The following is a 26,375-nucleotide window of genomic DNA, read 5'->3' as shown; positions in this document are numbered from 1 at the left end:
TTAAGGTCCTTTCCAACCCAAACCTTTCTGTGATTCTACGAGCCTATGAAAGGCCTTTGGGACAGTGACTCCTGCTGGAAAGGTGAAGCCAACACAACTACAACCCAGGCTTTGGAGAGCAGGGATATCCCCATGCAGGGGCCAGCACTGCCCCCACGGCCAGGGCTTGCACTGCACTTTCCTCTCCGGCAGCTCCTGGGGGAACCACTGAAATACAACAGCAATTCCTCCTGCAGCCTCCACCAGGAGAGTGGCCGGGCAGAACGTTGTTCCATCTCTGTGAGATACCACAGGGCTTTCCCACACTAAAGCAGCATGGCCTTGGCTTCGGTTTCTGAGAGTCGGCAGCACTGAACCAACCACATTGGAGGCTGGCACCAGCTGGAAGCAACCGTTTCACTCCTTCGGTTGCAGAGCACTTGGTTTTATCTTCAAATCATCAGGGAGGCACCAAACACAATGAATGTGCCAAACATCAGCTCTGTGCTGGCAAGCCCCGCTCTTCCAGGATCCTCTTCACGCTCTCCACAATGGTGCACACCTCTGCCATGGCACCGCGACCTGCAGGGGAACAGCAAAGCACACACAGTGAAATCCCAACACAAGAGGGACCTGGAGCTGTTGGAGCAAGGCCAGAGGAGGCCATGGAGATGCTGTGAGGGCTGGAGCAGCTCTGCTCTGGAGCCAGGCTGAGAGAGCTGGGCTGGGGCAGCCTGGAGAAGAGAAGGCTCCTGAAGGGGAGACCTTAGAGCAGCTCCAGTGCCTAAAGGGGCTGCAGGAAACCTGGAGAGGGGCTTGGGACAAGGGCCTGTAGGGACAGGCCAAGGGGAATGGCTTGAACCTGCCCGAGGGGAGACTGAGCTGAGCTCTTAGGCAGAAGCTCTTCCCTGTGAGGGTGCTGAGGCGCTGGCACAGGGTGCCCAGAGAAGCTGTGGCTGCCCCATCCCTGGCAGTGTTCAAGGCCAGGTTGGACACAGGGGCTTGGAGCAAGCTGCTCTAGGGGAAGGGGTCCCTGCCTGTGGCAGGTGTTGGAGCTGGAGGAGCTTTAAGGTCCCTCCAACCCAAACCAGGCTGGGATTCTGTGAAATCCAGGTCCCACAGAGACACGAGGCATGTGCTTCCCCTGTCCCACCACCTCTCTGCTCCACGCACTGCATGACTGCAGAACATGAGCTGCACCACAGTGGCACAGGTCAGCAGAGCTCACCAGGCATCCCCACATTGTTTCCTTATGACCCAAGAGAAAGGACCAATGGAAGCCAGAGCATCTGCTCAGTCCTGGTTCTGCAGGGGTTCTGTGGCACGGGTGGGCATCAGCAGGGGAGGAGAGTGAGAAGAGTCTTACATATTTGGTTCATAGCTCACAAGTCCAGGCAGAAGCACAAGCTCTGCAGTCAATGGAGAGAGGCAGGAAACCTCCACAGGCAACTCAGATGACCTTCCGAAGTACCTCGTGTTCCCATCATCCCCAGAGGAGCCTGTATCTAACCCTTAACTGCACAGGGAGTTACAATCTCAGCTCACACCACCCTGGGGGCAAATGTGCAAAAGCACCCCAAAAATAGCAAACCCCCTGTTCCACCTCCCTTCTCCACAATGAACTGTGTGTGCATGCTCAGGAGCTCTCTGAAACAGCCTTTGCCTAGGAAAAGCAGACTTTCAGATGCTCATCTGGCACCAACCCAGTCCAGAAGGAAAAGCTTTTACATTTTGTTCTGTGCAGCACTCGGTCATCTCCAAGCATTACTCCCAGGATTCAAGCTGGTGCAGATCCAGGACAGCTTTCTCTAATGTGGGGGGAAATGGACTGGTTTGCTGCCAGATGAACATCTGAATGTCTTTTAAACTTAGGTTTAGAAGTTTAAGGCCAGAGAGCATTAAATCATGTTGTCCAAGCCTCTGTACTGAACTCAGCGCTCAGTCCATTCACTCCTGCAATTCCCCTGGGGCTGAGGAAGCATACTTCTCCCACCAGCATCTGTCTCCATTGGAAGATTGAAGAGATGGATCTCTATTGATCTTCTGTCCTGCTGGCTCTAAACACAGGAAATACGTGCTTTACTGGGCATCAGAAGTCAGTTTCTCACCTGAGCCTTGTCTGGAACGGAAGGTGTAGTTGGATACAGAACCCAGACTGGTTTGGGTTAGAAGGGACCTTAAAGCTCATCCAGTTCCAAATCCCTGCCATGGACACCTTCCCCTAGAGCAGCTTGCTCCAATCCCCTGTGTCCAACCTGGCCTTGAACACTGCCAGGGATGGGGCAGCCACAGCTTCTCTGGGCACCCTGTGCCAGTGCCTCAGCACCTTCACACTCCTTATATCCAACCTGAACTTCCCCTGTTTCAAGTTTGAACCCATCACCCCTTGTGCTGAGCATTTGTGGTGAAGAATAGTATTTCTGGAAGGAGAAGAAAACTGGGTTTCCCTGCAATATAAGCCTGTGAATGCCTTTCAGACCTGCCCATCCCAGGAGGTCTGGAGCATCCTGTGGACAAGCTGCAGGCAGATGTGGGCCCTCCTGATCTCCTCACCTCAAGGAGAGGAGCTGCAGTTGCCAGGTCCTGCTAAACACAAGACATTCCCTGCCTGCCTCTGCACAGCTGAGAACACCTCCAAGACCTGCCTTTGTCCTCCACCACCCACTTGCTCAATAACTTGGGCAATTCCCAGCTGGATTCTTAGGTTGAGCAGAGCCTGTCTTGCAGCACAGCTCATGCCTACAGGTCAAAACCTTCCAGTGTGTCTGGCTCTAGAAATGCAGCCAAGAATGAGGAAGATCCCAGCAGTCTGGCAATGCTTTTGCAAAGGGAAATCGCTGCAGGCCCACGGGTGGGATGGCACCTCCCAGAGCTGCCTTTATATCGTGATATAAAGATAGCATTTAACTACCCAGCCAAGGAAACAGTTTAGTTGTCAACTCAATTTAACTGATGATTTGAACTCTTTTAGTATCCGGCCCACTTCAGGTGAGACCAGCCACATGAGTGAGGACCTAATCCTCTTCTGCAGCAAGCCAAACCACAGTGTCAACAGACAAAACTGGGGCAAACTGAATCTCCTTCCTTCTGCAGCAGCTGTGTGAGCTTTGCTACCTGCTGCTCGGGTGGAAGCTTTATGGATGAAACCCACATTCAGTTACTGGAGAGGAACAGGCTTTGGGGTGAAAGGCCTGAAACAGAGGGGATGAGAGGATAAAGGCCGTGGTGGAAAGTATCTCGGGTCTTAAAGAGACCTGAAGTCCATCACTGCTGTGCTGGATGGAGTTCAGTTGTTTCAGATTAGCTCCAATGGGGCTGTTGGTTGGATTTGAGCTGGAAATAGCATTAGGAACACTGGGATGTTTTCCTTCTTGCTGAGCAGCACTTACATAGTCAAGGCCTTTGCTGGTCCTCACCCCACCCCACCAGGGAGGAGGCACAAGGACTTGGGAGGGGACATGGCCGGACAGCTGACCCAAGAGCTATTCCATATGCCATATGACATCACTTGTAAGCGATTTCACTTGCATCACTTGGCTTTCTGGGGTTTATTTCTCTCTTATTTTCCTTTTCATCACAGTTTATTCTTTTATTTCCATTATTAAACTGGCTTTCTCTCAAGTTTTCTCCCTTTTACCCTCCTGAATGTCTCCCCCCATCACACTGAGGGGAAGGAAGTGAGTGCCTGCATGGGGCTGAGCTGCTGGCTGGGCTTAAACCAGGACAACAACTGCTTCACCAGCATTTTCCTACAGGAAAATCCTGCCTACAGGAAAACCTTGCTGGGAATTGACTCACAAACACAAGTGGAGGCTCAGGGATGCAAAACTGTACCCGTTTCATCTGTGGAGTACAGACCTAACACCATAGCTCTGTCTCAGGTGCAGGAACCTGCAAGCAGCAGCACAGGACCTGTGAGGAGGCACTCAGCTGCTTGCTATGGGGATGGAGATCCTACATATGTACTGAAAAGGATGAAGGGAAGAAAGAAAGGACAAAGAAGTGATGCCAGATGCTCTTCCTGCTTCTGCCAAAACATCTGCACAGGATGACCTCTTTTGGGCAGTTTCCCTTAACATCATTACAAGTATGTCAGGAATTTGATGGCATCAGGGCTAAAACTCCAACAGAAGCATAAATGTCCAGGGTATTTCAATGGTTCCTGAGTTACTTGACTACACTCACCCCAGTGTAACTATTTCTTAGTCTCCTGCCCCAAAACCACCCTCTAGAAGCATTGCAACCACTTAAAGAGTTCAGGAACTAAAGCCAGGCCTAGGGTTGAACTGTGAAGAGCATTTTAACACCCTGTCTCTGCTACAGCCTGTTTATTCAACAGACCTGTTAGAATCCTGCATGAGTTGGGGTTGTTAAACGAAAGTATGAGTCCATTACTGTGCAGGTAAGAGCATATTTGCTTTTATGGGCTAGAACTGGGTGATATTTTCCAATCTGGCCAAATTGCTTGCATAAAAACCCCTCCTCAAAACCTCCCCAAAGTCAAAATACCTCCAGTTAAAGCAGCTTCTAAAACAGATGAGATCATTTCAGTGGTATTTCTTAGCACTGCGAGTGAAGCCTTTTGAAAGCGGGTGTGACAACACTCCCTCCCCACCCTCTTTCACTACACAGACAAATCTGAAGTCAAAACCCCAAATCAAAGCTCATCTGGGAAGCTGAAGAATAACCCAGGCAACAAACACCAACAGATGTTACATGTGCATCCAGCTACACCCTCGGCCAGGACTGCAAAGTGCTTGTTGTAATCACATTAGAGGTCAGGACACCGAAATCCCAAGCTGACAACACTCACCACAAAGCCTTCCTTCTCTTCCATCTCCTCTCTACTTGAATGAGTGTTTCTTTGGAATCTCAGGCCTATCTCACAGCTCATTTGAAAGCCTGGCTTGGATGACCTCTTAAGACTACTTAAAATTTAATGAATGAGGATAATAGATACCAGGCAGCACAGGGGAAAGGTTCAGTTTGTTTGTGTCAACCCCAGCAGTGAGCATCTGCTCCTTGCAGTTCAACATGGGGAGCACCACACGACAAAAGAATGCATTTGTGCAGGGAAGAAAGAGCCAGAAAGCTGGCAAAGGGACTGACCTTCATCTCCACACACTAGTTTCTTCACCACGCAGGGGATCTCTGTGTAGCCAAAGCCTTTCAGCTGCTCCACATGCTGTGCTGTGATGGGATGCTCCCACATGGCTGTGTTCATTGCTGGGCAGAAGAGCAGAGGTTTGCTCAGATCCCAGGCCCGGATCACACAGGTCTGCAAGAGAAGCCAAGAGGGTCAGTTCTGGATGGGTTGGATTTTCCCATTCCCCCCCCATCACTTGGCAGCACAGAAGTGCTTTCCCAGCCTGAGTGTCATGAGAGGACCAAAAGCCTCAATCTGTCAGTGCAGACGGAGTAACGCACAGGCAGATGCATGGGGCTGATGCTCATTTGTACCACATTCCAGCAGAGCTCAGCTCTGACAGGCAGGAAAGATAAGGGAGGCTTCAAAGAGGATAGATCCCATCCTGCAAACAGCCCAATGGCTGGAGCAAAGCAAGCTGGCACACGATGTGTGCAGGTTGCCAGCCCATTTGGAGGACTGAGGGGAGCTGAAGGGTGGCCACAGGCAACACCTGAGAGAGATCCCCAGGCAACACCTGAGCTGTGGAGCCAAACACAGCACGTTGGCAAAGCTATGCCAGCTGGATGTGTAACTCCTCCCAAGGGAAGCACTGCTGCTTCCAGGGTACAGAGGATACCAGAACACACATGGGCTGCGGCAGCAGTGGCTGGCAGGTCCTGTATGCTACAGGGAGTCATAGCTGACTCCTCTGTAATACAGAGCTCCCAGATAACCCAGCATCACCCTGTAAAGATGAATGCTGGTTGCTTGTACTGCAATGTCCATCAGCTTCTCTAGGCCTAGAGGCATTTAAATCCTGCAAAAGGAGCTTCCCAGGTAGCAACAATCCCTGGCGCAGGGTCTCTGCTCACATCACAGAGTACCTGGGAGAACTCTGCCCACCCTTTCTTGTGTCCTGTGATTTGAACCTTTCCCAGCACAGGGAATTCTGCCAGCATCTGTTCTAACTTGCCACCCAGCACCTCCAGCACTTGCAGGAGCTTCCTCTTCCCTCCACAAGGCTCTCTGAAAACACTGGCAGGAGTCTGGGCAACCATGTATCCCTAACACCCGTCCTGAGCTCTTCCCTCTCCTATCACAATGGCATCTGTAGTACCAAGGGGACCCAAAAGGACAAGGTATTGCTTGTCCGTCCCACAGCTCCTCCTGGCTTCTCCCAGACCTTCTACTCATACAGATCAGGGCTGTTGCTCTGCATTTACATGCACTTCCTTTTACCTGGAGAGCTAAGTGAGTCACACAGGGCTCCCTGGATGTGATGCACTGCCCTCCATTCCTAGTTCTAACCACGCATTACCGCTGGGTTATGCACCACAGCAACACCTGCAGCTTCCTGGCACACCTTTATGGTGGTTAATGCTTATGACCTCTCCTAACGAAGACTTAATGCCTAGACACAGAGCATTCAGCCCTGATGAAGGTCCCTATCAGCCATCAGAGGCCCACAGTCCCTTTTAATGCACTTTCTGATCAGCCTTTAAGCACTTCTGATATCAGAAAGAACAAGCCTGAACAAGCAAAATGCTCTCTAGCTGCGAGTGGAAGGTGAGTGAGCGTGTGTTTGACTTGGTGTGCTCTGCAGTTAGGTGAGGGAGGAGGTGAGGGAGCAGGAAGCCAACAGTTTTATCAGATCTCACAGGTGTCTTTTCAGATCACATCTAAGAAATACAGAGAGGAACCCAAAAGGGAGCACAAGTGCGTGTGTGCACAGGCATGGCAGAGAGAGGGTGGGGGTAGGAAGAGCAATAAATGAAAGCGAAAGCAGGAAAGGCACAAAGCAGGGAGTGGGAACTGATGGAAGAGAGACAGAGGTGAGGATTGGAAAGGGATGCAGAGAAGGGAAGGGAGGACTGACTGTCTGAGAAGGAGCCATAGTGGAGGAAGAGCGAGACAAGCAGATGAAGTGGGAGCAGAACATGCAAATGTGGCTGATCTCGCTGCTGCAGAAGCACAAGTTTCCATGAAAAGAAAGGTCAGGCAGTCTAACACTGGGAGGTGAGAGAACTCGCTGTTACTCACCAGCAGGTTGTCACAGATGCCATTGGCAAGCTTTGCCAGCGTGTTTGCATCCAGAGGTGCCACCACCATCAGGTCAGCCCAGCGCCTGAGCTCGATGTGCAGCACTGGGTCTGAGCGCTCCTTCCACAGCTGGGGAGCAGACAAGGTGCAGGTTAGGGAGCCCTCACTTGAGCAATCCCATAGTAACCACCATGTAAACCTACTCTCACACTGAGACCTGAGAGTGTGGAGAACCAGGGACCCAGTGCCCACTTGTTTGAAGGCCATGTTGCAGCTACATTCAGGGATCACAGATAAGGGACAGCACTGCTGGGCTTGGAGCTCTACAAACTGGTGTCTTTCCCCTACAAGGACACACATGAGACAACCCCAGATTTCAACTCGCAGGAAAGAGCTTTACCCATCCACTTCCCACTCACATCATCCCTCAGCTTCACTCTTGTTTGCAAAAGCCCCCTCAACTTGTAGCATACCCGAGTGGAAGGAAGAGCTCCATCCTGTCAGCAGCTGAAGCCAGGCAGGACCAAACTGGGGGCACATTCCCTGAGGAATCCTTGTGGTTTATAAGCTCCATGATTCTTTGAAGTGAAGCTGTCCACTGGTTTTTATGAGGTCTAGATCCCTAATTCCACAAGTCCCTTTCAGTTAGGACGCATACTCACAGCAGCATCCTCGTAAGTACATCAGCAAGCAGTCCTGTTGGCTTTCTTCAGGATGGATAAGGTTTGGCCAACAGGGCACTTCCCGCCTCAACTGGCTCTAAACTCTAGAGCTGAGCTGCTCAAGAGAGTCCTGGTCTCTTCTTAAGAGCACAGTTAACTGGGAACTTATGTGGGAAAGCATCAACAGACGCAGCAACAGGCGCTGAATCCCCAGAGGACATACACAGCCACAGGCCAGAAGAGGTGCATCAGGGCCACAAGCTGTTCCTTCTCTAAAGTCACTGGAAATCATAAGAAAAAGCCAGCCTCCAGAAGGCTGCTGCTTCCTGACACCGTTTCCAGCTCCCCCTTGTACTTGGATCAGGACTGCCACCTATATATATATATATATAATATATACAATATATGAAAAAACAAATGCTGATGTTTATACAGTGGGCCTGCACACACACAGGAGCTCTCAAAGCATGTCAGCAAAGCTGTAGTGAAAAGAAAAAGCCATTTTACAGGGTCTACAGATGTCCACAGCCCTGGCAACTGAGCCATTCTTTGCTGGAATTGCTCTTCTGTGTATGCTCATGAGCACAGAGCATAGACTTCTAAGACAAACAGTGCTTCCAGCAGGGAGGAGAACCTCTCTGACCTTCAGCCACCTCTCCCACCAGTGCATGGCACCTCCAGGAGCTGGTCTGCTCCTCCCTGCCAGCAGGCAGCTCCCCAGCCCCACACCAGGCCGTTTCAAAGCAGTGTGGGCAGATGGAGACCACCACTGATGTCCATAGAGCCACAATACTTAGTGCTAAGAATTAAGCTCTTGCTTTTGTGACAACTGTGACTCATGACAAGCCCCAAACACCCTCACCACGACTCTGCAGTGGCTTTCTTGACACTTCCTGAGATTCCTCTTAGAGCTGGGGATAGTGGCTGAGAGACCACTGCCACCCTCACTGCCTGCTGCAGCCCTGCCAGGGCAGCCTGGGCTTCCTCATTGACAGTGTGGTTGGAACCACGTTCTTGGAAAGCCAGACTCCGAAGCATACATGACTAGAACCATGGAATGGTTTGTGTTGGAAGGGACCTTAAAGCTCATCCAGTTCCAACCCCTGCCACAGGCAGGGACCCCTTCCACTGGAGCAGCTTGCTCCAAGCCTCTGTGTCCAACCTGGCCTTGAACACTGCCAGGGATGGGGCAGCCACAGCTTCTCTGGGCACCCTGTGCCAGCGCCTCAGCACCCTCACAGGGAAGAGCTTCTGACTTAGATCTAACCTGACCTTCCCCTGTTTCAGTGTGAACCCATCAGCCCTTGTCCTATCGCTACAGTCCCTGATGAAGAGTCCCTCTCCAGCATCCCTGTAGCCCCCTTCAGACACTGGAAGCTGCTCTGAGGTCTCCACGCAGCTTCTCTTCTCCAGGCTGAACAGCCCCAATGGTCTCAGCTGTCTCCATACAGGAGCTGCTCCAGCCCCTGATCATCCTCGTGGCCTCCTCTGGACTTGCTCCAACAGCTCCATGTCCTTCTTATGCTGCTGACACCAGAACTGCACACAGTGCTCCAAAGAAACAAGTCTTGGCCCAGGATTAAAGCACAAACAGATGTGGTCTCCTGCAGTGAAGCACTTCTGTTTGCTGTTCAACACTTGAACAAGTGAATCTCCCAGGAGCCTGCTTTTTCCCTGAAACATGACCCACTGGCCCTCTGGAAGCAGAAGGCATGAACGCATGACAAAGCTACTTGAATTACGAAACCTGCGGCCTCTGGGGATGGGACAGAAGCCTTTTCATTCTCCCATGGAAGCACAACTCACCTGCCATTCATCTTCATCACTGTAGAGGGTGACAGGAATCTCCTGGACATTGTAGAAATGCTTTGCTCTCTCAGTGGTGACCACCTTCACTTCCAGCTGATCAGAAAAGAGAGACAGACAGACCAGTGGTTAGACTTCAGAACAACCCTGTCAAGCTGGGCTCAAGCCACAGAGCAGTTTCTCAGGGGAGCTTCCCCTGTTCACAGCTGAAAGGCCACCACAGGTATTTCTGGGAGCCAAAGACTCATTTTAAAGCACCCTAAAACGGGCAGGCCAGCTCATGTGGAGCCAGTTCCCGTGTTCACATGCCCAGTTCCCAGCAGGGACAGCAGAGAGGCCAGAGCAGGTCTGAATGAGGTGCACTCTGCACAGAACTTCGAAGAGGCAGCAAGAAGCAGCAAACCAAAACTCAGGGGAAAACGCCCTTTAATCTCTCCAACATGCCTGCCAAAGGGAGAAGGAGAGCATCTCACCTCAGTGGGATCCATAGCCACAGCACACAGGACTGCCAAGGGGTGGCATTACCTACAGGGCACTTGCATCTTTCCACACTAGGAGCCAAGAGCAAGCACAGTGCTGAGTGATCGAAAGAACTGCTGAGGGACAAGGTGAGTGGAGCTCAGCACCAGCACCAAAAGCAAACCCACTGATGCCATGCAAGGCTTCACAAGGAAGAGGGGCTTTGGAAGACAGAGGAGCACTTCTTGGTTGCATGGACTTTCTGTCCCTCTCGTGATGATCTCCTGGTGCCAGAGGTGAGGAGATAGCTACAGACCACTGGATCCTGCCTTTTAAAACCAGGTTAGTTAGACTTGCTCCAGCCAGGGATTAAAATACCACAAATGAGTCAGAGGGGTGTTTTCCAGCTTTTCTATCCCCCCATCAAGACAAGATGCTGGAAAAAAGGAGAAACTCCATAGGTATGTTCACAGCACATGGTTTCTGTGCAGCCAAACCAGTAAAGTAGTGAATTCCACAAAGACAAGGGTGAAAATGTGTGAAGGTTTTCTCTGAAACCCGGGATAAACCTGCCTGCCTTGCTGAAAGCCAGTGGAACCTTCAGTTATATGGTATATCCTGGGAATGTTGGTCGATGAGAAGCTCAATGTGAAGCTGTTGGAGCGAGGCCAGAGGAGGCCACGGAGATGCTGCAGGGCTGGAGCAGCTCTGCTCTGGAGCCAGGCTGAGAGAGCTGGGCTGGGGCAGCCTGGAGAAGAGAAGGCTCCTGAAGGGGAGACCTTAGAGCAGCTCCAGTGCCGAAAGGAGCTGCAGGAGACCTGGAGAGGGGCTTGGGACAAGGGCCTGTAGGGACAGGCCAAGGGGAATGGCTTGAACCTGCCCGAGGGGAGACTGAGCTGAGCTCTTAGGCAGAAGCTCTTCCCTGTGAGGGTGCTGAGGCGCTGGCACAGGGTGCCCAGAGAAGCTGTGGCTGCCCCATCCCTGGCAGTGTTTAAGGCCAGGTTGGACACAGGGGCTTGGAGCAAGCTGCTCCAGTGGAAGGGGTCCCTGCCCATGGCAGGGGTTGGAACTGGGTGAGCTTTAAGGTCCCTTCAACCCAAACCAGTCTGGGATTCTACGGTCTGTTCATGGACCTTTGCTCTTGCTGCAAGACAAGGGCACAGAGTTGGAACTGAATGAGCTTTAAGGTCCCTTCCAACCCAAACCAGGCTGGGAAACTCTATCACATCCCTTGGAGTTCAATTGACACACACTTAGGAGGTGCCAAGGTGCCCTATGACATGAGATCCTTTCATTTCCTCCTGTAAAAATCTCAACAAGAGGAAAAAGGGGGGTTTTCCCAATTTCTATGTGCCCCATGACCTTCTCAAAGCTGTCACCCTGGTAAATGTCACAGTCAAATGCCACAGCCAGCTGCCTGCCCCACGCAGCCCACTGGAGCTGCCCTGCACACAGCAGGACATGCAACTGTACATCCACCTGCAATTCCTCCAGGGGTACCCCTTCAAACAAGAGACAGGCCAACATATGGAGGGAGAGCTCTGAAAAGACTGGTAATGTGGAAGATGCCACAGATAACAGTGAGAAAGAACACTTTTCCTTGTTATCAGCCACTTTCAACCACTCTGCTCCCTCAAGCTGTTCACAGTGCAACGTGGTTCTATTGGCCCAGCAGAGAGATGGGGAGACACCAGCCTCACCAGAACTCCTTCCCACTAAAACCCTGTGGCCTGAGGAGAACAACTGATGCAGAACAACTGCCTGCTCGCTTGTGCTAAAACCCAGGGCCAGACCCCTCCAATCAGCTATCTTCAGCAGCAGTGGTTGAAGTAACAACACATGTTAACCTATCTCCCCGACACTATCTATTTGACTGGGAATGGAGCAGGGTTGGGTATCTGCACCCTATGTGACTGGAACAGCAGCTGGGAGCAGCTGGAAAATCCCAGCCTTAGCATATCACAGGCTCAGTAATTTTCCCCACTTCCTGAAGAGAAAAGGATGGGAAAACACAGCTGCACACAACACTGCTATTTGGTGCTATATGTGGTTCTTTGCCTCTTCTAAATGTCTGCTCTTCTTCAAGAGAGCCTAACTTGGAATCACAGCTGCACTTGTAGTGCTTCTGAGTGTGAAGATCACATTCACAGCAAGCAAGTGCATGGTTTCCATGTTAACCTCAGCTCTCAGGAAGCTCGCTCTTTGGAGCCAAGCAGTGACACCCACAGAGGTGCTAACGCTGCTTTCTGCCGGGCTGCATGCCTAGCTGAGGTGTTAACCTCACAGCCTGCGTGATGCTATTTCTCTGTTGATTTTAAAGAGCAATGTGCAGCTTCAAGGGGCATGTCAGCTCTCTGAAATGGTACCAGGAGGCCAGGTCTGGGCTAAAAGCTGCCAGGAGGAATGTTTGGTAGTGGTAGTCTTGTTTTGCAGTGAGACAGAAGGAGTTTCAGGTGATACAACTCCACCCACCACGTATTTTATCACTTCAGTTGTGTCATTAGACAAAATCTAGACCAGAAATACCCCTCTATGGGTAAAGGACAGAAAAATCCCCCAAAGACACTCTGCTTTTCTTAAAAACATCATTTCAAAGCAGTCTTCAAAGCATAAGCCCAGGAACAGGGAATTGGGCTATGGAGTTCAGCATCCAACCCACTACAAGCCAGAGGATACCAGAGGGATGCTCAAGGGCCTCACGTGGTGGCAATTCCACCATTCTCCCAAGAAAGCTGCTCTCTGAGTTAAATATTCTCCCTAATGAAGGTTTTCTGCTGGGGTGGGCTCCTAGTTCCCTTGTTCTGAGCAAGACCTTCAAGTCCCTCCAGCTACGCTGGGAAGAGATCAGTGTTCTCAAGTTAACTTAAGCCTCAACAGCTTTTTCCTTCTATTTACCTGGCACACCCTCTGTTTGCCTGTGGATATATCTCTGCTTAAACAGTAAAGCCAGTCTAGCCACACTCCAACTCCTTTACTGGAGAGAGTTCAGCCTGGTCAGAGTTCATTTCATTGAAGCACTTAAGCTGATTCTCCAGAACAAACCTGACTGCAAAAGCGCTCTCCTGTGCTCCCCCAGTTTTGCTGGTGGCTGGTAGAGGATCCTCCTGTCACAGATGGTTCTGGGTGGGGTAAAGGGCTGTGCATGGTTTTTCCTTCATAGCCTTCTCAGTTTTGACAGCAAAATCTTTACAGACTGAGCTTCAGAAACACCTGCTGAAGAGAATGAGGAGCTCCTCTGGTAAATGGCACTTACAAGCTGGTGTAGAGGTTACCTGGCAGGAGCACCATGAAATGGTTTAAACCTCGAGGTCTAGATGAGAGCCTGTAGCTCCAATAGCAACACATTTCTCCTACTGTTGCCTTTCTTTATAACTAACCAACATCATTTTTGCCATTGTATCCCTGCCAGGCTGCTCAGAAATTGCAGGCACCAGCCTGAGATCATCAACATGTGAGTGCAGGATGACCCTAAGAGTTACCCACAGTGTCCTGAGGACACCCTTTGGGCTGTGTCCCCACAACACCAGGTGTAAGGGGAATAACATGAAAGCTGGAAGCTGCTGCTGCCTGAACTTCCTCCCTCTTCAGAGAGGTTAAACAAAAGGCAGTGAGATGGAGTCACGTCCACTATCACCCTCAAGGAGCTGTGAAAGTTTAATGAGTGCAGAGTCATGCTGCCAAGTTGTTCACCAAGGATCACTCCAGCCAAAACAGCAACTTAAAGTAACCACTCCAGTTTCAAGCCTCCAGCCACATCTCCTTCAGTATCAAAGCCTTTCCCTGCTTCTGCCCTGCTTCCTTTTAGAGTTCTGTTCCACCAGTAAAGAAATTGACTTGTACAAGACAGAGCAAACTGCATGGAAAAGCCCCAGTGGCTCAGCAGGCCTTGGGTCAGGCCTGGAAATCACAGCACAAGTGAGTAAATATATCATTTAAATTAATCAATGAACTACCAGGAGCTCCTTGGGAGCAGCTTTCTGTGGCACTCTCCCTTCAGGCTATAACCTTTGGCCTCACTAATCACTTCAGGTCAAGTAATAAATTAACTGAGGCCCCTCTCTCCAACCCACCATGCCAGCCCAAAAGCTCCCTGCATCGTCAGTACCCTTAAAGCTTGGACACCAACAGCTCTCCAAGCCAACACCAACCAGATGCATCAGTTACTCAAGGATCACAACTCTTCTGATTCTGCCATAGTGTATCTACAAGGCAAAGCCCCCCATAGCAATCTAAAGGAGATTCACTGAGCAATCTAACCAATATCTGCACATTTAAGTGCACCATTGTGTTCCTGACACTCTTTTACTGCTCCAAAACCATTTGCTCCTCTTCTTAAAAGCCAAAGGTTTTCTGTTTTCCACTGACTTCAGTCTACAGCGAAAGTTCACACGTTTGCCTCCCTGAATCCAGTCACTACTGGCCTCTGCTGGACACCTCTGTTACTCCAGACAATAAACCCTTAATAAAAACCAAGTGCATGGGCACATACAGTACTTTGCTACTCCTGCCTTCACAAGATGTGGTTTCCCTTTGCTGGTCAGCACCTTTGCAAAGTCCACACCTCACCTACAGAAAATTGCAGTATCCTAACCAGAGATTTCCCATTCCAGAAACTATCACCTGTGGCTGTGGCCAGAGCTGATAATTTGGCTGACAAAGACATATTCCACAAAAAAACCCCACCAAAGCAAGGACCTATTCAATCACTTCAGCGAGTTAGGCTGATCTGAACAATAACACTTTCATGGCCCAGAATCCAAACGTTTGCCTATGGAAATACCCTGGAATCGGTTCTTTAAGCCTGATGTGAAGCTAAGTGTAGAAGTATGAAATGAGAGGAAATTGATTGATTTTTAAACCCAGGAGGTATCCCCCCCCGCAACACACTTTCAGAGGGCTCCAAGCCAGAAGGAACTTTCCATTCCATCAGAAGGCACACAACCCCTCCCTCAGGAACAGAAACAGGACACCACCAACTTTACAATGCCCTGCCAACAGCTTTACTCACCTCAGTGATCTTCAGCAACTCAGCGATGAGAAGGGGCAGCTTGAGGGCAGCCACACTCCCAGTCACACCCACCAGGACACGGTAGTTTCTCTGTGGCATAGAGGAGCTCTTCCCTGCAGGAATCCCTGGGTCTGGTGCGGAGGAGGGCTCCATGTTCCCATCAAACTCTGCAAGCACAGGAGAACAAAGACACGGATAACGAAGCACAGCAGGGCTCCGTTAGCAAGCACTTAAGTGCGGACTAACCAAGACCTGGAGTAACTCAGTCTGAAGATGCACACTCAGACCCTCATCCACAAAGCTTCCAAGCACTGGCAGAGCTTTAAGCATAGCTGAAGCCTCCTCCTCCTCCTGTTTAAGTCTCTCAGATACTAGTAAAGACAAGGCTAAACCCCACACAACAGACCTCAAAAGCATTCTGAAAACTCCCAGAACAAAAGATGCACTCTCATGTGTTGAACATGTTCAGAATTACTAATACATGCAGCTTTGGGGGGAAGAAGCTCCCATTAGAGGCAACCTCCCTTCACAATCTCTGGTGAGCAACAAGTGCAGGTAGGCTTTTTAATAATGAAGAATGTGGGGCTGCCACGCTGATAAATCCCCAGTGAGTGCTCGGGTGAGGAGGAGTGCTCCTGAGCAGAACCGATGCAAGGGGCTCTGCCTCTCTGCCATTAGCAGAGAGGAAATTTACTCCTTGAAACAGATGAAAGCACTTTCCTGGCAAAGCCTGGGATTCAGTAACGCTTGGTCCATTTGAGTGCTCTTCAGACAAACCATTTTGGGTTGGAATAAAGAGACATCGGTGCTGCCCTTGTTTTCATCACCAAAACAAGTGACACAAACCAACCCTCCCATCCCCTCCTGGGTTCAATTCAGGACCCAGCCCTCTGCCCCTAGCATCAAGACAAGCACAAACACCCTCCTGGCACCCACCCGCCCAGTGCAGCAGCACTGACATGCGCTCCTTTTCCATGCTCCACTTGGAATTAATGAGTTTAAACGTTCCTCAGCGTGGTTATAAAAGGAATTACCAGGGTAAGAGCAGGCCTCCAGCTGGAGCTCCCAGGCACTGATTAGCAACAGCAATTAGAGGCGAGGAACCGCAGCGAGGGCATCGGCAGGGCGACTCCAGTGCTGCTCCATGTGTTCATCTATGGCTGATTAAAACCAAGTTAACACTGTCCCAGTAACGAAAACATCCACTTCCCGTGTGATTACTGACTGACAATTATGCACCGAAGCACCCACACCTTAAAGCCTGGGGAATAAGATGTGATTTATTAATAGGCAGCTTACAATAAGAGCTATTAGTGATAAAACCAGAGCGGGCCAGGCCGGGCCTGCCTCCCGCCCGCCGGTCTATCGGTAAGGAGCCATCAGAGGTACGCTATGAGCTGTTTAACGCCGCGGTGATGCTGCAAACAGCCTCAAACGGCGGCTAAGGCACAGGACAGACCCGAGGCACCCCGTTAGGTCCTAACCCACGGACAAACACCGGTTATGTACCGGCAGCGGCCTACCCCGCGCCTCCGCCGCACCGCCCGCCGTTGCCCGGCAACGAGGGCAGACCCCGGAAGCCGAAGGGCACGCCGGGAAACCCTGATTGGTTGTGAGGGGAAGGGGGCGGTCCTGAGGCGGTGTCATGGCGGTGGCCGGTACCGTTCCGTCCGCCCCGCTGCGGTAGGGGCCTTTGGGCCTTGCAGCGCGGTGCTGGTGCCCCACAGCAGCCCGGTAACGCCCGCCCCGCGGCGCAGGGATAGGCGGCAAGCAGCCCCTCAAAGGCTGCGTGAGGAGGAGGGTTAGAGGTGGCGGAGGACATCAGGAAGGTCATTGCGTGTGAGAGGGTGGAGCGAGGGGCACGGGGCCATGAGCGGCTCCCGGTCCCCGCAAGCAGCAGCGGGCAGCACCCGGCGATGGGAGCCCTTCCCTGCGGGAGGCACATACACAGGGGGAAGCACGTTAAAGGGCTGCCCATTCCTTGCCAAGCAGGGGCAGGCACATCTGGGGTGGTCCACTTGTCACTTGTCAGCTGCAAATAAGCACCAAGAAGAAGGCAGAGGCAGAGAGAGCTCTGCAGAAAGCAATGGGGAGACTTCAGTGAAACCCCTCATCTGCCAAAGCACCCGCACATCGGCTCTCCCACCCGCGGTGCTGTGATCCCAACCCAGGTGAAGAATAAGGGTGCAGGGGTCTGGAGCACCGGTGGCCGCAGGTTGAGGAGACAGAGCGGAGAGGAGGGTTAGGTGCTGAAGCAATGTCTGTTAGTTACAGCTCAGTACAGTTATCATCAATGCAAATGGTGAAGTCACTTTCATTGCATCACTTCTCGGACATGGGTGACAGAGCACGTGGTTTGGCATAGTCAGTTTTCGGCTAGCTAGAAATGAATTGCACAATATTTAAACCTGATTAAGTACATAATAGGCTCAGCAAAGGATTACTTTTCTCCTTAGGTTTTACACATATATACACACGCACACACACGGACAGGCAATTTATTGTTAGCTGCAGTTTAGTCTTATCAGGAGACGACTGTCCACTGCAGAGTGACTGAAGTGACATCCTTAAGAAGGGAGCTGGGCTTGGGATTCGGTTTGGGCTGCTTTCCTAGGACTTGGAGAGAAATTTGGCATATTTAAAGTGCATTTAGAGTCTGAAAAGCATCTCTGAGAAGGAGCTTTCCCTGCTCCTGGTCCGGCAGCATCCATCAGCTCCCATTGACAGCCCAGGAGGTGTTGGTCTGAGCTCAGCTGCCTCTGCTGAGGTGCCACATCATTTAAAGCCCAAACTAACCCCTACCTGGGCATGCATTTAGGGCTGAGAGGAGCAGGGATTTCCACACCAGAAGCTCAAGTGAGCAGGAATCCTTCTCCAGCAGCCTGGAGGTTTCCTTACGCTCCTGCACACCTCAGCAGCTAAGAGGGACAAATCCTGGCCTCGCTATTTACACAGTACACAAGTTGTATGTGCTTGATGTGACCCAGAGCCTCCCCCAAGAACAGCTCCTCTGAGAAACACTGCCCGTTCTATAGCTGCTTTTCAAGAAGCCTTTACAAACCAGCCTCAGGATGCAGCATCCGGAATGGAAAGGTTGTATCCCACAAGGAAGAACCTGTCCTCACTCCCCAGCACATGCACACACACGCAGCACACCGGGGCTCCTGCCCACGGACACACACCAATACTGGATGGAAGCTACTCATTTACACCAGCATACATGGAGAGAAGTTGTGGATCCTGAGCCAGTGTGTAGGGTAGGAATCTCTTGGCTTCCAGCATATCACCAACAGGATGGAGGCATTCTTTTTTGCCTTATCCCCTCTTTTTCTTGGTTAATACTAACCCAGCCAGCCACCTCCTGGTTAAAAAGCAAGGGAAAAAGGTGAATTCCCGGGATGGCTTGTCCTTGCTGAGACAGTGGTGAGTGGCTGGGTGCTACCAACTCAAAGAGAAAACTCACACATCAGAAACCTGTGGCTCAGGGCTTATTCCAAGAGGGAAAATGGGTGCTGGTTGCTATTTGTATCTTTCCCTTTTGGGAGTGGGGGCTTTTGGCTGATGGAGTTGTAACGTACACCTATCACCACAGGAATTAAAAACCACCACCATACACTAGTTCACAGGGAAAAAGAAGACACGTACATGTAACTACCACACACACACACACACACACCAAGAGCCCTGCGGGTCAGCTCACAGCCTCTTCAAAATGAAAGGGAAAGGAGAAAAGAAAAGCTCCAGACAGTAACAGAGAGGAAAAAGAAGAAGAAAACAAATCCCAAATGATCTCGTTACAAAGAATAGGAAAAGAACCGTTATGGTACACTCCAGCTTTCTGGAATAGCTGCAGAATCCGGCTCAGCCTTCCTCCTCCTCCTCCCTTTCTCCCCAAGATCTGGTGCCTGAGGACAGAGTCCTGCTGCTCACATCTCGTTGGAGTAGGTGTAGTTGGGGGTGGCCGAGTACTGCGTCTCGTGCTGCATCATGGCCCCCTGCGCTGCGCCCATGGCCGCGTTCTGCGCTGCCTGCTGCACGTGGGGGTTCTTCCATGCCCCCGTGGTCCACTCCTCCTGGGCTTTGCTGAAGCTCCCGCCGCTCCCCCGGTAGAACTTATGCACCTGGGAAGAGAGAATCCACCGGGATTGAGGGACTGCTGCTCACCCCGACCTGCCAGGGGAGCAGCAAGGGAGCCCTGACGTGCTGCAGCACCTCCGTACCATAGTGAGGGCGATGAAGGAGAAGACGGCCATCCCTGTGAACAGCACAGTGGGGATGAGCATCACCACAGCTGAGCCCACGTTGGTCCCGAAGAAGGAAATCGCTGCAATCCAGCCACTGCAAGGAGAGCAAAACAACTGGAATGCTCAGCAGTGTGGGCTTCCCTGGCTGCCAGCATCCCCCTGCTGCTCCTCACAGCACCCACCCGAGAAGCCACTTGGGGACCAAGGGTGCTGAAAACACACCAGGAGCACACAGCACCAGTGCAATTATAGAGTCCCAGACTGGTTTGGGTTGGAAGGGACCTTAAAGCTCACCCAGCTCCAACCCCTGCCATGGGCAGGGACCCCTTCCACTGGAGCAGCTTGCTCCAAGCCCCTGTGTCCAACCTGGCCTTGAACACTGCCAGGGATGGGGCAGCCACAGCTTCTCTGGGCACCCTGTGCCAGCGCCTCAGCACCCTCACAGGGAAGAGCTTCTGCCTAAGAGCTCAGCTCAGTCTCCCCTCGGGCAGGTTCAAGCCATTCCCCTTGGCCTGTCCCTACAGGCTCTTGTCCCAGGCCCCTCTCCAGGTTTCTTGTAGTCCCCTTTAGGTACTGAAAGAGTGTTATAAGGTCTCCCTTGCACCCAAAGCAAGAGCAGCACCTTCCTTACCAGACACCCCAGCCAGGAATTCCCACCGCCTGGATAATGCTGATCACCAGCTGGGCCATGAAGGTAAAGAAGAAGGCCATGAAGCTGAAGGAACTGTCTGTCCTGCAAGAGAAGGCTCAGTCACTCCCTACACCTCCATCCCTGCTGCGCCACAAGGGGAGGGAGATGCTCCCACGTCTCAGACCCTTTAGGGGCAGAAGGTGCTGTGGTTTAGTGAGAGGGTGGTGAGAAGCAGATCACCAGAGCACAACTAAAGACAAGGGAGAAAATGAGAGAGGCTGAAGGAACGCTTGGGAAAGCCACAGGGCATCCAACCCTCCCCATGGCTCAGCCAGCTCTGCACGTGAGGCCACTGGGCATCCGTGTTCGGACACAGCTCTCTGCTCACACCAGCCTCACTCATCCCGTCTGGGGAATAAATACACCCCCAGCTCCTAGATCTGGGAATACTGCACTGGGGATCGATCTCAGCAGTGGGATAATCAATACAAGCACCTTGAGGACTTGTGGAAAGCTATAAAAGAAGCCTCAAGGATGGGAGGGGAGGGCAAGCTGGCATCCAACTGCCTCCTCACCACTCCCCCAGCACTTCGTGGGGGCACACAAAGGGTGTCTTTATATTGCATGGCCTCAGGGCATCCCAAACACCCTGGCTTTGAAGGTTTAGAAAGTAAAGCTAAAGGGCTGGACAAGAAAGAGCAGAAACACCCCCAGATCTCCAGGCAGTGCCCCAAGCGAAGCACTAACCAGTTGGGAAAGGAAACAAACCCAAAAGCCCATGAGAAGCCAGGCTGAGGAGTGACCACTTACTTGAAAGCTTTGTAAATAGGTCTAAACCAGCAGACATAGGAGCAGGGCGTAAAGAGAATGAGCCAGAGAATTGCCAGTCCAAAATTAACAGCTCCACCGCCTCCAATGAGCCATGCGAGGCAGCCAACGAGATTCACTGCCAAGGTGATGCTGTTCACTGCAAACACACACACACACACACAGAGGGAGCAGAGGAGCACGGACACAAGGATGTCAGTGAGATACGAGAGACCCCAGGGATGCCCCTGTGGGGCTGACCTCCAATCATGGATGGATTACCCTTAAATTAAGCTGCCTGAGTGCAGGAAGGGTCCCCAGGCTGGCTCAGCTTCAGCTGAGGAGCAGGGGAAAGCAGATATTGCTTAGAACTGTAATGTGTTAAGCAGGTCTCTTCGGGGCTCTTTGGGAAGAGCCATAGCCTCCTGCTCCTGCAGTCTGGGGTGCGTTCCCCCCACCAAGAGGAAGCAAGAGGAACCCAAGCGCAGCTCCTTCCCTGCCTCCATCTACAGCTTCGCTTGTGGCAGAGCTGCCTGAGCTACAGCCCCCAGAGCCGATGGATGCCCTGAGCTGCCCGTGCCCGCCTCGGCAGGTCAGGGGGGCAGCCCTGCCGGGGCTGACGGCGGCACAAGGGCCGGCACTGTGCAGCGCAGCCGGGGCGGACACAGCACAAAGCAGGGGAGCCTCAGCTGCATCCCGACGCCTCGGGCGCTTGAGGATGATTCATTATCTAGAGGAGCACGAAACCCCTCCCACTGCTGCCCACAAGAGAGCTGCAGCTGCAGGAGAGGCAGCCGGGCACTCGCTGCTCCCTGAGCACCCCCAGGGACCTTTCAGCCTCTGCTGGGTGCTTGTGGGTGCCTTACAGAGCAAGAACACCCAGAGCAGGCTGGGGAGGGAGCTGCACACCCCCCGAGACAGCTTCCCCAGGGGGGCACAACTTCCTTTGCCTCCCTTTGCACGCAAGGGCTGCACAAAGTGACAGGGGAGTTATCCCAGGGACATGTTCCTGATGGGATGGGGTCCCCAAAAGCTGGACCAAGGTACAGCCCTGGGGGCGCTGCACCAGAAGCTGAAAAGCCCAACCTCTGTGGTGCCAGCGCAGCTCCCCATAACCTGCCTCCAAAGGACGTGGCACTCCCTGGGCATCCCAGCTTCCAAAGTTCAGGGGAAACGCCTGCTTAAGGAACTAGGTTCTTCTAAAAAGGAACAGAACAATGGTGCCAGCTTGCCCTGAGCAGCACACACACAGGTTTCCACACGTGGTGGGGTGTGATCTGTCCCTCCATGGCTCGTCTCCCCACTCAGGGTTGATCAGGATGAGAGGCCCAGGGTAGTTTCAGGAGTTGGAAGACAGTGAGAGCTCTGTTAGCACAGCACGGCACACTAGAGGCATGCAAGAGGAGCAGGCAAGAGCTGGCGTGGGGGAAGCCGCTGGCTCCCATGGTTTGGATGTCAAGGTCACCCCAACGGCCCTTGGGCACTGGGCCAGCTCCACACCTCCACCCTGGAGGCTGGAAGGGCTGAGCGCATGGGATGCTGCAGCCCACACAGAATCAGCCAGGCTGGAAAAGCCCTTTAAGCTCCTCCAGTCCAACCGTTCCCAGCACTGCCAAGGCCACCACTGACCCATGGCACTGAGGCCTCGTCTCCACAGGGACGGTGCCTGCAGCCCTGCCCTGGGCAGCCTGTTCCAATGCCTGAGCACCTCTGGGGCAGGAATTGTTCCTCAGCTCCATCTAAACCTGCCCTGGTGCAGCTTGAGGCCGGTTCCTCTTGTCCCATCCCTTGTTCCTTGGGAGCAGAGCCCAGCCCCTCCTGGCTCCATCCTCCTGTCAGGCAGTTGGAGGCAGCCATCAGGTCCCCCCTGAGCCTTCTCTTCTCCAGCCTGAACCCCCAAGGTCCCTCAGCCCTTCCCCATCACCCTTGTGCTCCAGGCCCTGCACCAGCTCCATTGCCCTTCTCTGGCCCCGCTCCAGCCCCTCAATGTCTCTCTTGTAGTGAGGGTCCCAGAACTGACCACAGGATTCGAGGTGCAGCCTCACCAGTGCCCAGCTCAGGGGCACAATCACTGCCACTGGTGCTGATCCGGGCCAGGATGCTGGGGGCTTCTTGGCTGCCTGGGCACAAGCTGCTCACGTTCAGCTCCATCAATCAGCACCCCCAGCTCCTTTCCCATGAGCAACTTCCCAGCCCCCAACAGGTTTTAATGGGAGACCCCAAGGCCTGGAGGGGCAGAAGGGCTTCCCCCAACCCTGCTCTGCTCTTCCAGCCAGGAGCTGCCTTTGGAGAGGAATGGAAACCACAGACCCCCCCGAGCCCTTCTCGGCCACTCACGCATCCAGAGGTAGTAAAGCCGCTTGGCCATGGTGCGGTGCTGCGGCGGGATCTCCGCGTCGAAGTCCTGGTAGAAACATGGCTTCAAGGGGATGAACTTCGGCAGGGGAGGGAAGTTGTTCACTTTCTCTGCAATAGAGTTTCACCGGCATTGGGCACTGCACAGAGCTGAACTAAATCCAGGTTTCCCACTGAGTCCTGTTCAGCCCTAGGAATGGATGTGTTTCATGCAGGAATTAAGGGTATCCCCTCATAATCACCACCCCCAAGCATCGGACAGATTTAGCCCTCACTGGCCACGTGGATCCTGCAAACATGGACACCCACAACACTACCAGGGACTAGTGAGGGGATGTGATGTCCAGTAACGCCTCTCTTCAGAGGTGATGTGCAGCCACACCAGAGCCCCCCGTACCTGCCATGCTGGCACACGCTCAGCCTCTCCGTTCCACAGGAAAAGCAGCGGGGAGAAAACCTAAGAGCTTTCCCAAAGCTGCAGGAAAACGAGAGAGAAAACGAATGATGTGAAGAGCTTCCACCTTCCCCCTGCTCCAGAACAGCTCAGGAAGGCGCTTCGCTTTGGCAACAGAGATGCGCTGTTCCCGCATCCAGGCTGTCTGCTGGCACCTGGCTGGCAGCAGAATAAATCCTGGCTCCGGCCTGAGGCTTCACACCGGTTATGGCAGGGGATTAAGAGAAGATCTAGTGATGTGGGGCAGGGCGCAGGCTTCGCCTCCCACTCCCGACTGACCTACATCCAGCCCCCGGGAGAGGAGCCAGGCTGGATGGCAGCGAAAGGAAGAGCCCCACGAGGCAGCCTGAAACCCTCAATTTCATGACCTGGCCCCCAAACCAATGGATTTATGTATTCATTCCCATGCTTACAAAGCATTCCAGCACAAGGAACTACCTGGCTCCGTGGCAGCACCCATCTCTGCAAGCCCAATTCCAGAAACCAGGCCGGAAGGGAGCAGGGAAAGCAGCTGAAAATACCAGCTGGAAGAACCCAACAAATGAGTGGTGATTGTCACTAATGAGTCACTTGAGCGCTGGTTTAAGGATTACTCACGGCATTCGGAACCTGGTGCTGTGGCTTGCAGGTGGAGCTCAGAAAATGAAGCCAAATGAAAGCAAGAATGGAGAGGTTTTCCATCCATCCCCCCTTGCCCTCTCCCAGGCTATCCCAGGCGGACAAACAGCAGCAGGGAACACATTTCTCAATGCATGGTGCTTGAGGATCAGATCGGGGGGGATCTCTTCTACCTCCAAGCCCTCCAACCATCACAAGGCAAAGCACTCCCTCCACGTGCCATCGCCCGACACCCGACGGCAGCCCACGGCTGGCTCCGGGAACACGAGTGACGTCTCCCGGGCACGTGTGCCGGGAGCAGGGACACGGGGCTGGGATGCCCGCGACCCGGCTCTGCTGCTGCACAGCTTGGCAAGGACAAGGGGCATCCGCACAATATAGGGGGAAAAGTGCGATTCTGGGGAGCGGCTGTTGCAATGTGGGGCTTGCAAAGCTAAAAGGGATGGATTCTGGCATGGAACAAGGAGAAGCCCCGACACCCGCTCCGGGTGCCAGCACTGCAAAGGCGGCCGGGGCGCTATGGGTTTGGGTTCGGCACGGATCGGTGCCCGTGGGTTACCCACGGGGGTCGCACGCACCCCCCCACCCCAAAAACCAGACGTGGGCCCCCCTCAGCGGCCTGGCTATGGGAGAACGGCGGCCGCGCTCCCCCTCGGTTCCCGACCCGCGGGTGCCCCCCCGCCACGCACATACACACCCCCCCTTCCCCCCAACGGTGGGCTGCAGGCGGGGGATGGGTGCAGGGGGCGGTCGGTCCCGCCGGGGGTCGCAGCCGAGCGCTGCCCCCGAGGCCGCTGCCCACGGCCCCGGCACTCACCCGGTGCGCTCTGACCGTGACCGTCCCCTCCGGTCCGGTGCCGCGGCGGGTGGCGGCCGCCCGCCCGCCTGGCGCTGCTCCTGCCGCAGCGGCCGCGGTATCGCGAGAGTACAGCGCCGCCGCTGGCCGGACTATGGGGGCAGCGCCGAGATCTCGCGAGAGCAGCCGCAGCTGCCGCTGTCCAGGGTCCTGCTGCCGCCGCCGGGAGGGGCGGGGCTGACAAAGGGGCGGGGCCATATAGGGTCGGGGTCTCTATGGGGTTCCTATGGGGCTGAGGTGCAGCGATCCCTACCTGGGGCACAGCAGAGCCTCTATGGAGCAGGGGTTCGGTGACCTCCGCAAGGGCAGTGGTCCTGCCTGAGTGTGCGCTTGAGCCCAGAACCCCCTAGAGCGTGAGCAGCAGCTCAAGGAGGGGATCCTGCCCCTCTGCTGTGCTCTGGGGAGACCCCCCCTGCAGCCCTGATCCAGCTCTGGGGCAGCAGCACAAGAGGGACCTGGAGCTGTTGGAGCGAGTTCAGAGGAGGCCATGGAGATGCTGCGAGAGCTGGAGCAGCTCTGCTCTGGAGCCAGGCTGAGAGAGCTGGGCTGGGGCAGCCTGGAGAAGAGAAGGCTCCTGAAGGGGAGACCTTAGAGCAGCTCCAGTGCCTGAAGGGGCTGCAGGAAACCTGGAGAGGGGCTTGGGACAAGGGATGTAGGGACAGGCCAAGGGGTGATGTGCTTAAAGAGGGGAGATTCAGGCTGGATGTAAGGGAGAAATTCCTTGCTGTGAGAGTGGTGAGGCACTGGCACAGGTTGCCCAATCCTTTAACCAAGCACAAGGGAGCTGCAGCAGCATGGCAAAGCACCCACATGTTGCTCAGGTATGTGCACAGGGAAGTAGGTGTCCTAATGGGAAAACACTCTAAGAAAAGCTAGGCACTTTTCCTGAGAGCAGGCAAAAGGATTCCACTGTCCCAGGCAGGTCAGAAGCCACCATCCCCATCACCCTGTGTTGCCTCCTGGTCTGCCTCCCACCAGCAGCTGCTCCACATGGTCATTAATTCGAATCATAGAACGGTCTGGGTTGGGAAGGACCTTAAGATCTAGTTCTAACCCCCTAATTAATGGCTTGCATGATGGGAGGAGAGGAGATGCTGATTTCTTTTGCCATAAGGTTGGGATGCAGGGGAGGGGACTGACTGACCCATACACGGGCTGGGGAGGGAGAAAATGCCCCTAAAGGGGACATAAATCCCAAATCAGCCTGAGGACTCCAAGCAACATGAGGAGGATTCTATGTCCCTTGTCCTCAGTGTCACTGCTAGGAGCCCTGCAGGGACCCCTCAGACCTCCTGTGCCGGTGCTTGGGATCATGTCAGTGCAGTGTC

At 53.4% G+C, this 26,375-nt stretch overlaps 2 protein-coding genes across 3 annotated transcripts; both read right to left on the bottom strand.

Moving 5' to 3' along the window:
- Positions 1-248: 248 nt before the first annotated feature.
- Positions 249-16,177, bottom strand: PPCDC (phosphopantothenoylcysteine decarboxylase). 2 transcript variants are annotated; one of them, XM_061350006.1, is made up of 6 exons: positions 16,117-16,169; positions 15,083-15,249; positions 9,616-9,711; positions 7,148-7,276; positions 5,089-5,257; positions 249-561 (listed from the first exon to the last, which is right to left on the bottom strand). In XM_061350006.1, the coding sequence occupies exons 2-6, from the start codon at positions 15,233-15,235 to the stop codon at positions 476-478; spliced, it is 633 nt and encodes a 210-aa protein (XP_061205990.1). In that variant the 5' UTR covers positions 15,236-15,249; positions 16,117-16,169; the 3' UTR covers positions 249-475. The 2 variants fall into 2 exon arrangements, with proteins under 2 accessions (XP_061205990.1, XP_061205991.1); XM_061350007.1 differs by lacking the exon at positions 7,148-7,276 and having other exon boundaries at positions 16,117-16,177.
- A 1,147-nt stretch (positions 16,178-17,324) lies between these two features.
- SCAMP5 (secretory carrier membrane protein 5) lies at positions 17,325-23,613 on the bottom strand. The gene is made up of 6 exons (XM_061350000.1): positions 23,517-23,613; positions 23,102-23,230; positions 20,768-20,924; positions 19,958-20,059; positions 19,303-19,420; positions 17,325-19,203 (listed from the first exon to the last, which is right to left on the bottom strand). The coding sequence occupies exons 1-6, from the start codon at positions 23,521-23,523 to the stop codon at positions 19,009-19,011; spliced, it is 708 nt and encodes a 235-aa protein (XP_061205984.1). The 5' UTR covers positions 23,524-23,613; the 3' UTR covers positions 17,325-19,008.
- Between the last annotated feature and the right edge of the window lie 2,762 nt (positions 23,614-26,375).

The sequence above is a fragment of the Neopsephotus bourkii genome, unplaced genomic scaffold (assembly GCF_033783945.1).
Source record: "Neopsephotus bourkii isolate Nb327-2 ecotype Australia unplaced genomic scaffold, CSIRO-AGI_Nbou_v1 NB_463, whole genome shotgun sequence".
Taxonomy (NCBI): Eukaryota; Metazoa; Chordata; class Aves; order Psittaciformes; family Psittacidae; genus Neopsephotus; species Neopsephotus bourkii.
Note: the sequence above shows the minus strand (reverse complement) of the source record. Positions and strands in the feature narration are given on the sequence as shown.